At 38.8% G+C, this 15,478-nt stretch overlaps 1 protein-coding gene across 12 annotated transcripts in view; it reads right to left on the bottom strand.

The window, feature by feature from the left end:
* Positions 1-15,478, bottom strand: part of CELF1 (CUGBP Elav-like family member 1) — a 61,019-nt gene that overhangs the window by 19,779 nt on the left and 25,762 nt on the right. For 4 of the 12 annotated variants that reach the window (XM_065635675.1, XM_065635674.1, XM_065635669.1 and 1 more), the window contains 7 exons: positions 7,575-7,762; positions 6,696-6,778; positions 6,234-6,282; positions 2,887-3,021; positions 2,625-2,704; positions 2,149-2,310; positions 830-899 (listed from right to left, as the gene is read on the bottom strand). In XM_065635675.1, the coding sequence (XP_065491747.1) occupies positions 830-899; positions 2,149-2,310; positions 2,625-2,704; positions 2,887-3,021; positions 6,234-6,282; positions 6,696-6,778; positions 7,575-7,752 (757 nt within the window). In that variant the 5' untranslated portion in view covers positions 7,753-7,762. Of the gene's footprint in view, positions 1-829; positions 912-2,148; positions 2,311-2,624; positions 2,705-2,886; positions 3,022-6,233; positions 6,283-6,695; positions 6,779-7,574; positions 7,763-15,478 lie in introns of all 12 variants that reach the window. The other 8 variants (XM_065635676.1, XM_065635671.1, XM_065635670.1 and 5 more) reach the window with 3 other exon arrangements.

Below are 15,478 nucleotides of genomic sequence, written 5' to 3' on the forward strand. Positions count from 1 at the left end.
ATATACAAAGACATTTTACTTTCTTAACACTTTTAGATAAACCTCTGCACAGACAGGGCATGTAATATTGTGAACTACCATACAACTCTAGGAGGCAATTTTAAAAGCTTAAAATGTTCAGTATTAAAACCAAACCTAGTTTTTCTGCTAGCAAAATAATTTAGAGAATGTGGTGAATACAGTTACTAACATGTGCTTTGTTATTCCCCACCCTGTGAAGACAGAGGGAATAATCAGTTTGCAGCCCCTGTACTGCTCTACTTAGTGAATATTCTGAGTAGCATTCTGCAGCAAGGAATTGGCTCGTACCTATTAAGCTGATATTTCCCTAACAGCAATGCTGTAATCAATTGTAATTCAAATGAAGGAATTAAAGAACTTGGATGAAGAACTAGTTCACATTCCTACCAACATTGCATTTTTTAACTTTGAAGACAAAGAATTTTAAATAGGAAACTTAAGAAAGAATCCATTATTGCTGAAACACATGCAATAGGGCTTACTTCAAAATATAATGCTTCAAATAGGCACCTGTTTGCATGAAAATAAACATACAGAGCCATCTTTTTGTACCCTTGAGAATTTTAAATGCCAGAGGTATGGCAGATTACTAGCATACCATGACTTACCTGGGGGACAATGGTTAACTAAGATTAAGAAGGAACATCCACACTTGTAGCAGAGCACTCCTGTCATTCCAAAGGAGTGGGTAAACTCAGGACTACTTATTTCAAATGATGCTAATGTGTCTATAGCCTTTTGGCTACTTTCTCTACCCTTCTCCTCTTTTCTTTGGCACTGAACTTGTCTTCTGGTGGAAAAAACTCACCTCCCATTGGGTGGAGGCTGCTCAGTGTGTTCAGGTTCCCAGATGACGCAGCTGCTGTCTGCTGAAGGAGCTGCAAATAAAGCTAGACATTACACCAAAAAACAAAACAAGAGTGAGAGTGAGGGCTGGCTCTGCTTCTGGGAGAAACTGCACCACACCACAGCCAGAGCGCCGTCACAAAAGGAATTCCCACTGCCCATGCACCACGTCGTAGCAAAGCATGAAGAGAATTCCGCTCACACAATGCAGCCAGAGCACCATAGTGAAAATCCACATTGCCCATGCACCTCGTTTGCAGCCAAAGCAAGAACACGATGCTTTCCCCACTCAACATAACCAATGCTGAGAGAAGTTTATAGCTAACACACCAAGACAAAACCAGTAGAATCAACAGCAAGAGAGAATTCCTATTCAAAGCACCTCAGGCAGCACTGCCACCCCATATGACGTACTACCTCAAGCCAGACTTTACAGCTGACACTGCCAGCATAGGACAAATGGCAAATGCCATACCAAAACCAATGAGCCACTGCAGCCACGAGAGACATTTCAAGCCTCAGCTCAGAAGCTATTTAAAGTGATCTCCTATTCCTTTCTGCATTAACTAGGTGTTGTCGTAAGAAATCCCAATCTACCAAACCTAGAGCAGTAGTAAAAGACATAATGTCCCCACTTCAACAGTGCACCATACCAAGAATGAGAAGAAATTTTCCTTTTCTGTTCCCAAGACCTTATATTGCATGAATATACTTCTCATAGCTACTCTGGAAACCCTTGTGAGCACATCAGTTCATGAAAAGTTCACCCTTTAGAGACCCAGCAAAATCAACTAAAAATCAGTGATGAACAGCAGACTACCCTCTGTTGTGTCATTTTTTGCTAAAGAGAGTAGTTTCTATTTTCTGTAGGTTTGTTTTTTTTGGGTTTTTTTGTTTGTTTTTTGTTTTTTTTGTTTGTTTGTTTGTTTTTGGTTTTTTTTTTTTTTTTTTTTTTTTTTTTTTTTTTTTTTTTTACACTGTACACTGTCAGCTGCTTGGTGCTTCCAACCTGATTATCTTTTCTACTTGGACAGCACAAAGTCATTCTACAGAAGATGGAAAAAAAGTTTCAGTAGTTAGGGCTACAGTGACAGGGGTTGAAATCCTCACTTAATTGTATCCTAACAGTTAGCACATAACTTAATGTCACCCTCCCCACCCAAAAAATGGGATTAAGAACCCTGCTCCTATCTAACAAGAGTCTTCCAAAAACGAACACATTAAACACTGGAAGACAGCTACTGTAATCCCTGAAGAGATGAACCCAAATCAGAAACTCACTGCTAAGTATTGGGGTCCAAGTGTGTTGAGACCAGCCAGGTTTCCCCATACTGAGGCAGCACTGATCTGTTGCATTTGTTGCTGGAGTTGCTGAGCAATTCGTTTCTGCTCTTTGTCCTTCTGCGTGTCTGCAAATTTTACCACAATGGGAGAAGAGCAACCCTGAAAAGAGCAATTCAAATAATTACATACTTGCTATCTCCAGTAGTCACAAAAATACTACTCGGTCATTTGAAGCATACTTTTTTTTTTTTTTCCAAACGGCACATTTCATTAAAGGTTCGAAATTTCATTTGCTTTTAATTCTATTGTGTATTTTGCTATTTTCTCTGCAGAGAGCAGGAGCAGAACAAACACAAAGGTCCAGGAGTAGTATTTGCAAAGAAACACACACTGCACTTATCCTTCTCTCTGCTCTCCACAGTTAACTGCCTGACAAATTAAATCTTCTCCTGACACCCACTAACTTGTTTTACCTCCATGGTTTGTGCTTGGTGCATTGCTTTGATTGCTGTTTGTGCCATGGCTCTTGTTGTAAAAGTCACAAATGCACAACCTAGGGAAAGAACAAAAAGGAAACAAGTCATTCAGTACATTCACAATTACTGGGATGAATAAAGAAATGAAAATGCCTAGAGGGGCAGGGGGAATCACAGAAAGAGCTGAAATGCCACCCTGAGCTGCAAAAGGCAGCATCCAGTGAAGAACCTTGAACTGTCGGCAAAGCTTCCTGCTTACCTCGGCTCAGGCCATCTGGGCCCCGTAATATCCTGCATTCTTCAATCTGCCCAAAGGGGGAGAACATCACTCGGATATCATTTTCATTGCACTTCTTGGATATCATTCCAATAAACAACTTCCTATCTTCTACTGCTAAGAAATCAAAGGATAACAGTATTACCAGCAAATATGTGTTTACTAAATATTATTTTGTTAAGTCTTCTCCAGCAACTGCAGTTATTTCCCTTTCATTTAGAGGAGAGGCTTGTTAAAACCAGATTCCCAATAATGGAATCTCTCTGATTTAAGAGGATGTATATGAGATACCTCAATGGACCTGAAGGATGCCTAGTTTACAATGTTTTGTGTTTACATTTTGCTGACTGTTTCTCCCTTGCAAGCCTATGAACTGCAAGAATGCAAGAAAAGGAAAAAATATGTCAGATTCAGCACTTTTATCTCCTACATTCAGTTCCTGGTGAATGAGAGAAGACTTGTATGTATTTTACTGGACTATATTAATCCTCTCTCCTCTGTCTCTTCTATCTTTAGATTACCAACATACCTAAACAAGCGAGCTGCTGGAAGCTTCTTTCTAGCTTCTTTATCATGCCAATCACTTAAATTTAGATCTGCCAATTTCCTCATGCTTCTGTCTCAACAATGGAAGCAAAAGCTGTTGCTAAAACAGAATAGTTTTAGTTCTGTTTCAGATTCATCCATCCTGATCTGTACCAAAAGCATGAAAATAACACCTCAAATCAGAACAATGGACTGTGTGCTACTGTATCTTGCCTCTAAATGTTGATGTTACCAGATACATTAGAGTTGTAGAGTATCTTTCAGTGTGCTGACTATTTTAAAAAAATGTTACAGAAAGACATTTTTTAAACTTTTCAGTTAGTGATTACTAATGTCAGTTTAAAGTCACATGAGTGGGATGAATCTGAATCCAGAGTAGAACTCTGTATCTCTCATTTTGTTTATTTAAGGATGCTAATCATGTGGGAAACATTGTTTTAAAAGGGTGAATCAAATTATGCAGAATACCATTTGGAAATACAAAACACTTTGCAAATACAGCAATTCAGCACAACATAAAATGTATTCTGATGAAGGCTGTAGCACAATTTAAAGCTTCAACAGATAAAGTAATTTCTTATTTAGTGCCATGGTGAGGGGAAATCAACTTATTTGCTGAGTCTTCTATGGTGTTGAAGAGGAATATTCCAAACTATTCCAGTTGACATGATTTTAACTGACTATTAAATCGTAATGTTGTAGCCAGCTCACTTCCAAGCTCTTTCGAATCCTTTTTGCAGTCCATTTTAGATCAAGAGATCCAGAATCCCTTTTATTGATAGCGAATTAAAATTCTTTTTTAACTGATGCTTTCTTATTTACATTTTCACCTGCATCTTTTACTAAAACTCATATAATTATGTCATAGCCTCTGAATTGTCACCCTAAAATCCCATTAAATATTTTTTTCCTCTTTCCATATTTTCCCACGATATTCATGTGTGTATAATGCAAGATCAATTTTTGTTTAGAGAACACACTGTGTTCTCTCAACAATACTTCAAAAGAATTACTCCTTTCTAGATATATTGACACAGAAAGATGTTCTGTATATATATGGAAGAGTTTGCAGATGGAATTACTCCTACTATGTTACCCATATATCCCATCTTCTGTTTCCAATTAATTCAACATAAGCTTTCTGGAACCAGGATTGTCATCTTCATGTAGCAACACTAATCTTATAGTAACTATGGCAAATGAAGAAAATAAAATTCAGCCAAGCCTAGAAAGCCTGAAACTACATGATGCTAAACACTGTCTTTGCTTACCTTGCAGCAATATATATTTGGATGTATACACATTTAAGCATGTAGGTATGTACATATGTATATAAACTCATCATGGAAATACATGGGTAAATGATCATTAACCCAATGGTAGATGCTAAATTTCTTAATCCATCCAAAATGGCCAATGCACAGAAATATTAACAGTTTTTTCTCTACTGAGCTGAATTCTCAGCCTCCCTTGTATATTACGAGAAGCTTTGACTCCCACCCTAGCTGCAACAGGCCTTACTTCAAATTGGTCAAGCACTTGAAAAAACATTTCCAGATTTCAGGGAATCATAGAGGTTTTGGGTTGGAAAGGACCTTAAAGATCATCCATCTAGTTCCAACCCTCCTGCCATGCGCAAGGACACCTTCCACCACATCAGGTTGCTCAAAGCCTCATCCAATCTGGTCTTGAACACTTCCAGGGAGGGGACATTCACAGCCTCTCCGGGAAACCTCTCTCTGTGTCTCGCCACCTTTACCATACCGTACGAAAACAATTTCTTCTTAATAGCTAATCTAAATCTATCTTCTGTCAGTTTGAAACCATTACCCCTCATCCTATCACTGCACTCCCTGATGAAGAATCCCTCCCCACCTTTCCTGTAGGTCCCCTTTAGATACTGGCAGGCTTCTATAATGTCCTCCTGGAGCCTTCTCTTCTCTAGGCTGAAAAACCTCAACTCTCTCAGCCTGACCTCACAGGAGAGGTGCTCCAGCCCTTTGATCATCTTCATGGCCCTGCTTTGGACCTGCTTGAGCAGGTCCATATCCCTCTTATGCTGGGGGCCCCAGAGCTGAACACAGTACTCCAGCTGGGGTCTCACAAGAGTGGAGTAGAGGAGGAGAATCACCCCCCTTGACCTGTTAGTCTTTCCTGTGATGTGGCCCAGGATACAACTGGCTTTCTGGGCTGCAAGCGCACATTGACAGCTTATATTTGGCTTTTCATCCATTAATACCCCCATGTCCTTCTCCACAGGGCTGCTCTCAACCCACTCATTGCCCAGCCTGTATCCATGTTTAGGATTGTCCCGACCCAGGTGCTAGACCTTGCACTTGGCCTTGTTGAACTTCACGAGGTTCACATGGGCCCACCTCTCTAGCCAGTCCCAGTCCCTCTGGATGGCATCCCTTCCCTCTAGAGCATCAACCACAGCACTCAGCTTGATGTCATCCACAAAGCTGCTGAGTGAGCACTCAATCCCACTGTCCATGTCCTCAACAAAGATTTAAACCACCTTAGTACAAAGAAGAACTCACTGGATGTTTCCCTAACTGACAACATGGTTCTACCACAAGCAGCAGCAGTGGGGGATACTGAGTCATGGAATTTGAGAGACACCACTTACACCACTCACTATACTGAAAATACATTTTTTTTTTTCTTTCTAAAAAATCAGGTTTCCAATTCAAGATTACTTCATCAGAATCTGTTCAACAAAAAGAAGATCCTTAAGCTTCCCTATTAGCATGATGCCAAGCTCAGGCCTTAGTACAGCTTACCATTACTCTTTTCACTGTCAGCTGGTTTCATCTGGATAGGATGGTGCATCTGAAATGTAAAAAGATTATTTAATCCTAGACATGTTCAATTTATACTATATTAAATACATCCCATAAGAATTGTTGAAGAAAGAAATGGTAGCCTAAAGTTCCTCTACAGAAGTACGTATGTAACAATGCCTAAATTTCTAGAAGAAAAAATAGCTTTCCTAATGATATGCCATCAGTCTTCCTCAGAGAGCATTATAGAAGCCATGTCCACCCACTTCACTACCACATTATTCTCCCAAATGCTCCAAAATTCCCTTAAGATCTGTTATCATACAAATCTCATGACACTGCTCTTTTGAATAGTTCTTTTACAATATGATTTGAGGGCAAGAAAACATATGTTTGTACACCAGTGGTGCCAAAGCTCAGAAAAACAAGATAGAATTGCGAAAAGCATGGCTCTTCCCTTACCCCTGGGAGGATCTTCATGTTGTGAAGAGCATTCTGTGCTTCTAGTGCAGCTTTACGGGTATAAAATGTAACAAAACAGCACCCTGCAATTGAAACACAATTCTAGCCAAGAAAGAACAATATAAATCTTGATGTGCCCTACAGAAATTGCAAGTCCTGCTTCTATCCTTGCAATGCAAAACATATGACAAGCAGAAGAGGTTAGACATATAAATAGGTAGGTACTACTGATTGTAACTGTTTAGAAAAGACTTCTAAGGGTGTTAAAATAGGATATATTCAGAACTGACCCAACATCACCAATACACCGTTAAAACAAACATTTAGATACATCTGCCAAATAATTGTTGGCTACTTCCATTTTCAAACTTAACGATTATTTACTAGTACCAAAAACTTACCTGGTTTCACAGGAAGATATTGCATATAACTGAACTGCAAATCCAGGTAAGGCATTTAGCTAAGATTCGACATAGACAAGTACTTGATATACACAAATGACTAAGACCTCAATTTTACATTTTATCTGAAAACGTGACACTTTCAGCAACATTTCAGTGACTCCATAGCATCACAATGATGCTCTGGAGCAACACAGTATTCAACTTGATGTTCTGCTTTACAATTATAATCCATACTCTTCAAGCATCTCCATTACTTCTGAGCTCTAAAAAACTTACAATTTTCCTCAGCTCAGCTAATGACTGGATCACAGTCCAAGTATAATTAGACACATAAAGACTATAAAACCTGGGCTTGTGTGCACACCTGGGTCACAGAGAGCTCCGACACACACAGAAGTTTGAATAAGCAAACAACTAAGACTGTAACTATGTGAAAGCACCTCAAGTCTCACATGAGAAGTACAGAAGTTCTCACCTTTGCTTTGAGGAGGGTTTTGGCTCCTGTCCCTCAAGACATTGATTTCATAGACAGCACCATACTGTTCAAAAAGTTCTCTTAGATCCTTCTCACACCAGCTCCGTGGGACCTGACCCACAAACATCTTGATGGCATCTAGATCAGGTTGGTCTGGGTGATCCAGTGTTCCATTCATTTTCTTTGAGCTATGAAAAACAAGAAGGAATTTCTGGTTTATATCTTTTCATAGATTCTAGATGCTATTGCAGCTAGAAGCATCATGGTTCCAGTGAGATTAAAAAAATATTTCTACACATACAAACGTATATGATTAAAATATGCATCTAAAGAGAGACTCTTGCACGTTCCTAGTCCTGCATATCAGAGAATATTCAGAAACATCATCCACATTCATTGACAAGTTGTGCATTTGGAAACCAAACACTACACAGCTGCTTAAAACTTCTCTTATAATAACATTTGTTCCTATAAATGTAGTCAACACCTGGGTTTCACGAAATAAATCTGTTGAGATAACTGAAAAATATCACTAGTTCAACCACACACAATTTTACAGAAAAAGAAACCAGAATAGGAAGGAACCAAAACTCAGTCTACCCACAAACTCCTGAAGTTACCAGTAACCAGTGAAAATGAAATGATAACATTTTTTCCATTGTTTTTAAATGTGACTATCTGTAACTGTTTCCCAGGGTGAAGATCCCTCTTAAAACAGAGAAACAGGTAAAACTGAACAGATAAGAAGTTTCATTAAAATTTTGCAAGGCAAGAGCTCTTAGTAAAACTAGGGAGCTTTCAACAATATCTGGAAAAAATAAAACAGGCTTAGGTTGCACATGAAGAGGTTGGGACTGGACAATCTACTTAGTCTCAGACTGAATCAAGTTGAATAATGGTAGGGTGTTAATATAGGAAAAAAAGTCACTTCCTAGACTACAACAACACAGAAGTTACGAGTATGGGAATCTTCACTAGGCTTCAAGGCATTACATCTAGCCAGACGAACAGTTTACAGCCTATTAATACAACTGTGTTATACTCCACCCAGCTAATTGACAGTCATATACTACTTTCTGTATTCACTCCTCATTGTTTGTGAAGAGCAATGTGAGGTTTCATTATCAGTAGTCACAGCCTGCTATATATATATATACACCACAGGACTGATCTCTGCGGAAGACTGACTGTAACAACACCCTATTGTAGCTATAGTGATTAGTAGGTTAAAATTGCTGACCCACCCCTGCATAATCTCGAAAGGACATGGGGAGTGAAAGTAACTACACAATGATTCCCCCTGCCCCCAAACTCTTTGTTGAAGAATACAGGTGGCCTTCTTCCAGAGGAGTCAGTTCTCTTAACCTCTGCATTTTTCCTTTAAAGACAGTTTTGGAATGGCTTATTAACTGCACATTACAGTAACTCTGTTCATCTGCAATCATATTCCCCCCAAACAGAATATTAAAAAAAATTCCAAACCAGATAATATTCAGTTAATTTTTCCCCTTAATATGCTGCTGTTCAGAGCCTAAGAAAAAACTGATGCTGGGAAAGCTTCTAATTTTACAACTGTACGAATAGACCTTAGAAACAAAGCTTCTTACTAGGAGGGAAGGAATCATCATAAATTCTTTCACTCCTCTCTACCTTTCCACGCAGAAAGAGTCAGCACCTCTCCAAATATCCAAGGCAAACAATACATTTTACAAATAGGCAAACTCTTTTCATTCAACACCTTTTAATTCCAGTTGAGAACTGGAAATCACGTACCCCCTTCCAATAATAATTTTCAGTGTTGCTTTTTATGCCATGGGCATTGCTCCTGTTAATTGGGCAACTCTTGACATGACCTCAACAGTATTCAAGGAATTTTTCATTCCTAATTAAAATGTTTAGCCTGGAGTAATTAATAGGGAAGAATAGAAACTGCTCTCCCAACAATTGATTTAAATAACTGATTTTATAATATCAGCACTTTAGCATACTATAAACAGCACTGCTAAACAGCTGTATTCCTCCTTAGCCCAAATTATTAGATTATTTTTCTGCCCTAACCAGAACCCAACATCAATTGTCAATGTCCACTAGGATTTCTTCAGGAAAACAAACTGCAGTCTCTGTTCTCTTTCTCCTTCCCCCCACCCCAAGGGGAGTTCATCAGACAGCAGAAGCTTCAGAGACAGCAATTCCAATGATCACTTTAGTTATAAACTTAGACATGAAGACAAAATACTCACACAGTGCTAGCATTCAAGGAGCAATGATCCACCATCATCTCTGGGAGGAAATCCAACTTGAACGCAGCCATCACCTCAGTCTGTGACAAACTACTAACACTAAATCAGTGTATTGCCTAACCTCCAAACAACGCCACTTCCAAAAGTCCTGCAGGTCTTAACACTCAGCCACACAAAAAAAACCACTCAAACCACAGAAACAGAAGCTCAGGGAGACCAGCAATAGACACCACAGAAACAGGCTGGACTGGGAAAGGGACATGGAATCCCAGATTAAAAAGGGGATGTGACCATGTGAAGGGAGGCTCAGCTTAACACACAATGAAAATGCTGATGCACTGGGCTTGTTTTGTGCAATTTTCCCTGGCGAAGCAGTACTGAGTGCTCTGTCAGATAAACAGAGTGTCAGATCCATGAAGATAGCAATGGGTAACAGAGCAGAAAGAATACCAACTCCAGTCTTTCCATCCCCAACTCCTTGCTTTCCAAAATGGCAGTTCAAGGCCTCGAGGTTCAGACAGACACTTCCCATACCACCAATATTAAGGTGTGAAGTCAAAAGGTTTCTTCACCATAAATGTTTTCAATGGCTGATCTCACTCTTTTTACCTTGTGCACTATTTTTGACATTTTCCTAACTTCTGGGGAGAAAAATGCCAACTAAATTGTTTCTCTGAACCTGCCACGAAAATCACAGCTAAGCAGATTTGATTACTCAAAAATTCCCCAACTGCCACAGAACATCAAAACCTACTCCTTTTATAGGAGAAAAACATCCGTTGTTCTGGAAATAATACTTTGCTCACCATGCATCTGTAAATCCAGAGATATGCAGAGTCTATAGATGACAAAGTGAAAACCACAGTGATTTGTTGAATATTGTTTATAATCTTTGAAAACACTGATCAGAACACCTCAGCTGCTTCATCATTAAAGCAGAAATAACATCTTGATCAAGGATTTTATACACACGGTATTTATATTTATACACACAATACAGACCTCTTGATACATCTCCAATACCCAAACTAATGGGGAGCTAATCTGGGTAATACTGGATGCACTGGCAGATGCAAAAATATTAGACTGCAGAGAGTGAGTGCTGCAAAGGCAGCCAGGTGTGTCCAAGCACTCCAGAAGGGATGACTTAATTATAAGTCCAACATGAATCCAGATAAGCCTTACGTATACGGTCAATATAACCACAAAATAAACTCTTAGAGCATCAAGGAATACATGCTGGGGCAGCTGCGATCACTTCTTTCTTGTCTGTCAATGACTGAAGCATGTACTTGCACTTATTTAGTCTGGCCAGTATATACAGCTTTCTTCACACTTGCACAGTTACAGAATGCCAATTATTTTTTCATAAATAACCATTTCCAACCTCTGAAAAAAAGAACATTTCCCATCTTGTGCCTACAGCGAGGTTAATTAAAAGGTTATTAAAAGGAGTTAGGCCTCATAATACAAAGAGATATGTGTGTTACTGCAAAATAAGAGGACATGAATTTAGCAGACATCAGATATTTAACAGTAACTACTTCATGCATGCTCTTACTATGTGGTAAATGCAAGAAAGCTTATTCTTTAATCAAAAAGGTGTAAGGTACCTTCTAAACACCACTGTTAAGAGCACACAAATAGGCACTACAGAGCACAGGTCAATTTATTAGCTTTCAGTAAATTATTCATATCTACCCTTCAGACTCATCAACACTGAAAAACGTCATGTTGTGTAAAACACATCATATTGAAATGTTAAATTGAGTCTGGAGCCCACTTTATGTATTTCTCTAAAATAAGCCCACAGAAACACTTCAGATTTGGATGATTAGAACAGCAGAAGAGACAGTGGGGTTCTTGTCACTGTTCATATAAACATACAGACAACACTGTAAATTCTGCTCTTACCTATGAGATCAGAATTCATTCCTTCTGATCTTCCAGTAGTCTTGAGCTTTCTTTAAGCAGCCAGTAAAATACCCCAACAGCCATGTTCACTGTAGGTTTGATCAAAGATGATACTGGCTACAGACACTCTAGAAAATGGGTCTTAGAAAGGTTGCTGAGATCAGTTTACGGAAGAAAATCACTAAGGCATCATGATTGTATCCTACAGCCACCCTTCCCCTCATCTCTCTCCTCCTCAAAATGGAAGTCATACCTGCTTGTTCCCTTAAGACAAAACTGCAACAAGTTACAGGCACTGTCGCACTGCTACACTCCATGTCAAATTCAGCCTACCTGCTTTGATAGTTAGAACATTAGTTTTGTGCAACTATCCTGGTACATATTAATTTTTAATTCTTGTTCTATTTGCTCTAATTTCTCCTGTGATGTGCTCACTTCATTTAATGAAGCGCGACAAAAATATTTCACGTGCTGTTACATACAATTTGGGAGAAAGAAAGAATCAATACTAGAATGGTGAATAAATATCTGAAGGTATGTTAGCCAAGACTCAGTGCCTCACGGTAGCATACTTCTGCAGTAATGATGGCAATTTCAGTGACAAAACACTAGTGTACAAACAGGTTTGTTTTAACAATATTTAGTTGAAAGCATCAAGGTAGTGAAAATAAAAGATTTATGGACCTCACTTGTAAAAAATATCAGAAAGAGTGGAAAAATATGGTATTTTGCTACTGCACAGAAATAAGCAGCAGCAGTGTTTCTCTGGAATTATAAAAAAACCCCATAAAAGTCATCCTAGCCATTGCTCACAAAGAAAGAAAAATAGGAGAGCTAAGCACACTTATTTTTTGCTCAGATGTCAAATCCCTGCTGGCTTCCAGATCCATTCTTTGACTGTTTCTATTCAAAGGAGAATAGAAACAATGTCTGAAATTCCAAGCTCTCTGGACTGTAGCTACACATTAAAATGTGGTGCTAATCTGACAATATGAACATTAAAAATTTCTACATACTACAGACTAAATTTTCTTTTTTTTTTTTTACACTTCTGAAGCCCTAGATGATGCTGCAGAATATTTTGCTATATATGCTCCTCAGAGATTGCAGAGTATAAATGCTAAAAGTTTTTGAGTTTACAGAATTACATCACGTCCTGCGGCACAAAACCTAAACCAACAACAACAAAACATAACAAAACTAAAAAAATTGTGTGGTATTTTCTTTCCTAAGAAAGCTTTGTTCATTTAAATGAGCAATTAACTCTGAAAGCTAAAGATAACACCATCTTTCATTTTATAGGCTGAACCTTAGACAACATACACAAGTCTGAGGCTGAGGGACTACTGGGATGGTGAGAGCGAACTATGGGAAAGGATGCAGGCTACGGGGAAATCAGATGCTATGAAGCTTTGAAGGAGACAGATCGTAGAATAAACTTCCCCTTGTATTATCGGTGCATATCCAGATCCCTGCAGTGTTGCTGAATTGCAGTTTTGTTTTTAAACAGATAACCCCTAGGTTACATGCATCAAAATACAATAACTACTTGTCAATATTTTGTTGTTTCATCGTTGATCATGTAAGCATGTGGTCAGAATGTTTTCTGCCTATGTTGAAATCCGAACTGTCGCCCCATGCCTCGCTAGGTAGAAAAAGCCCCTTATCTAGTTGCCAGAACTGCAGTTTCTTCTCTGCCAAGCTCTATGGCAGTCACACACTGTGAGTATAGGAATCAGACACAATCAGCATGTTGAATTTACCATCAGAATACATGAAGTTTAGGGCTGCCTACAATTCAGATTATCTGAAAAACATTTTTATTTAAATGAAATTTCTGCAGAAGTTCCCAGGTGGAGAAAAAGGACAGTAGGGGAGGGACGACAACTGGTTTTATCTCAGAAACAGCAAAGTTTCACAGTGCTCTCTCACGCATTTATCTGAGAGCACTTAACTCCTCCATACTCTCCAAATCTAGATGATCTTCACAAATTAGGCAAGTAAATTTAATTCTAAAAAGAACTTAATAAGGTTTTTTTTCCTCCCCTTCTTCAAAATATTTCTGGGAAAAAAAATTGAGGTAAATCAATACATTCTTGACCTACTTCTCTGGCTTGTGAATGAAGTCCTCTTTACCTGTAGCTTCTGCTCCAATTAATTCTGTGCAAGCTCAAAAGGAATGAATTCTGAACTTTAGTCTAACTGAAGAATCCCCAGGACTCCCAGCTCTCCGTCAGCAGATAAATCAGCAAGTCACCTATCCCTCTGGCTTACAGGATGATGTTTTCTCTGCCTAATGCTCTTAGAAAGGGAAAAATAAAATGGTAGTTAAACTTACCCTTTTATTTGACAGTAAGGACAAATGATTCAAAATAAATTACACAGAACCTATTTTCTAAATTTTTTTCTAAGTTTTTTTTTTAACAGGTAACCCATGGGCTATATGCACCAAAACACTGCACATAAGAACTACCATTAGTAATGAACAACTAAGTAACCTCATTTTTAAATACAGACTAATCAATAATTATTAAGATTTTAGACCCATTTGTCTAATGCACATAGTCCTAGTCATTATCAGAAGGAAAACACAAACTAGACTGCGTCCAGTGTGGCAGTTCTTAAGTTCCTTAGTCACAACTTTTTACCCTTCTAAATCAAGTGCAAAATCTTCACGTGAAAACAGATACAGAAGACACTGTTCAGATTAAATCCGCAGAAGTCACTGCTTCTCTGCAGTAACTGAGATGACAATTATGAGGTGGCAAAATAGTATATAAAGTCCTATACCTGTGTAAGTCTGTTGTACAAAGTGATTCTGAACTAAGCTGGTTAGAAAATACCTACTGCTTGAACATGCTGTTTCAGAGAGGCACCAAGGGATTACAAACTGCAGAAGGAGGCTCTATTCCCAGCTCTGTACCGACTTGATCCAAAAATCCAAACAACTTCCCTTTGCTCCTCAATTTCCACATGTCACACAGGCAAACCAGGATGCAGCGATGCTCTCCCGGGATACAACTGAGAATACTGTTTGCTATACAATAAACCTACATGCTGGAGAGGTAACCCTTTACACAAGTATGCCAATACAGACCAAAAGCAGAACTAAAAAAGCTGTTCCTACAGATGTGTCTTACTTCCTTACAATAAACCCATTGAGTCCCGAGACCTTTCAGCAACTTCTACCTGTTTAGCTGTGCAGACCATAGCCAAGAGCCAAACTAGTTCAGAGCTACTTGCACACTGATGGGCAAAGGGCAAGAGCTGAATGTTCTGTTTTGATCTGCCCCTCACTTAATGCTAAATCATTATGAACTTAATGCCTTGAGACATTTACTGCTCTGACAAATTTATTTGAATATGGACAGTGGCTTCAAAAGTTTCCAAGAAGGAATCACAGTGTAAGGCTTGTGCACTGTTTCCTTTAAAAATAAGCCAATAACAATCAAACTGAGGCCTCTGTAGCAGGTATCTATTAATCAAAGTACTTCTAGATTAGAGCACAGACTGCACAAAGACATCCAGTTCCTCCTGTTTGTTCCCCATTCTGCATGCATTAGTGCAAAAGCACTTTAAAGGGCACCGGAAAAGAAGCCTAAAACACCGGGTCTTCAGACAGGCCAGTGACTTTAAGCCATCATTTTGCTGGAAGTACAAACAGTAAAGTCCAGGAATCAACTTATACTCCAATAGAAAAATCTTTGACCTTAATGTAACAGCAAAAACAAATAAGCAAGACTTGTATCC

Source organism: Caloenas nicobarica, chromosome 5, assembly GCF_036013445.1.
Source record: "Caloenas nicobarica isolate bCalNic1 chromosome 5, bCalNic1.hap1, whole genome shotgun sequence".
Classification (NCBI taxonomy): Eukaryota; Metazoa; Chordata; class Aves; order Columbiformes; family Columbidae; genus Caloenas; species Caloenas nicobarica.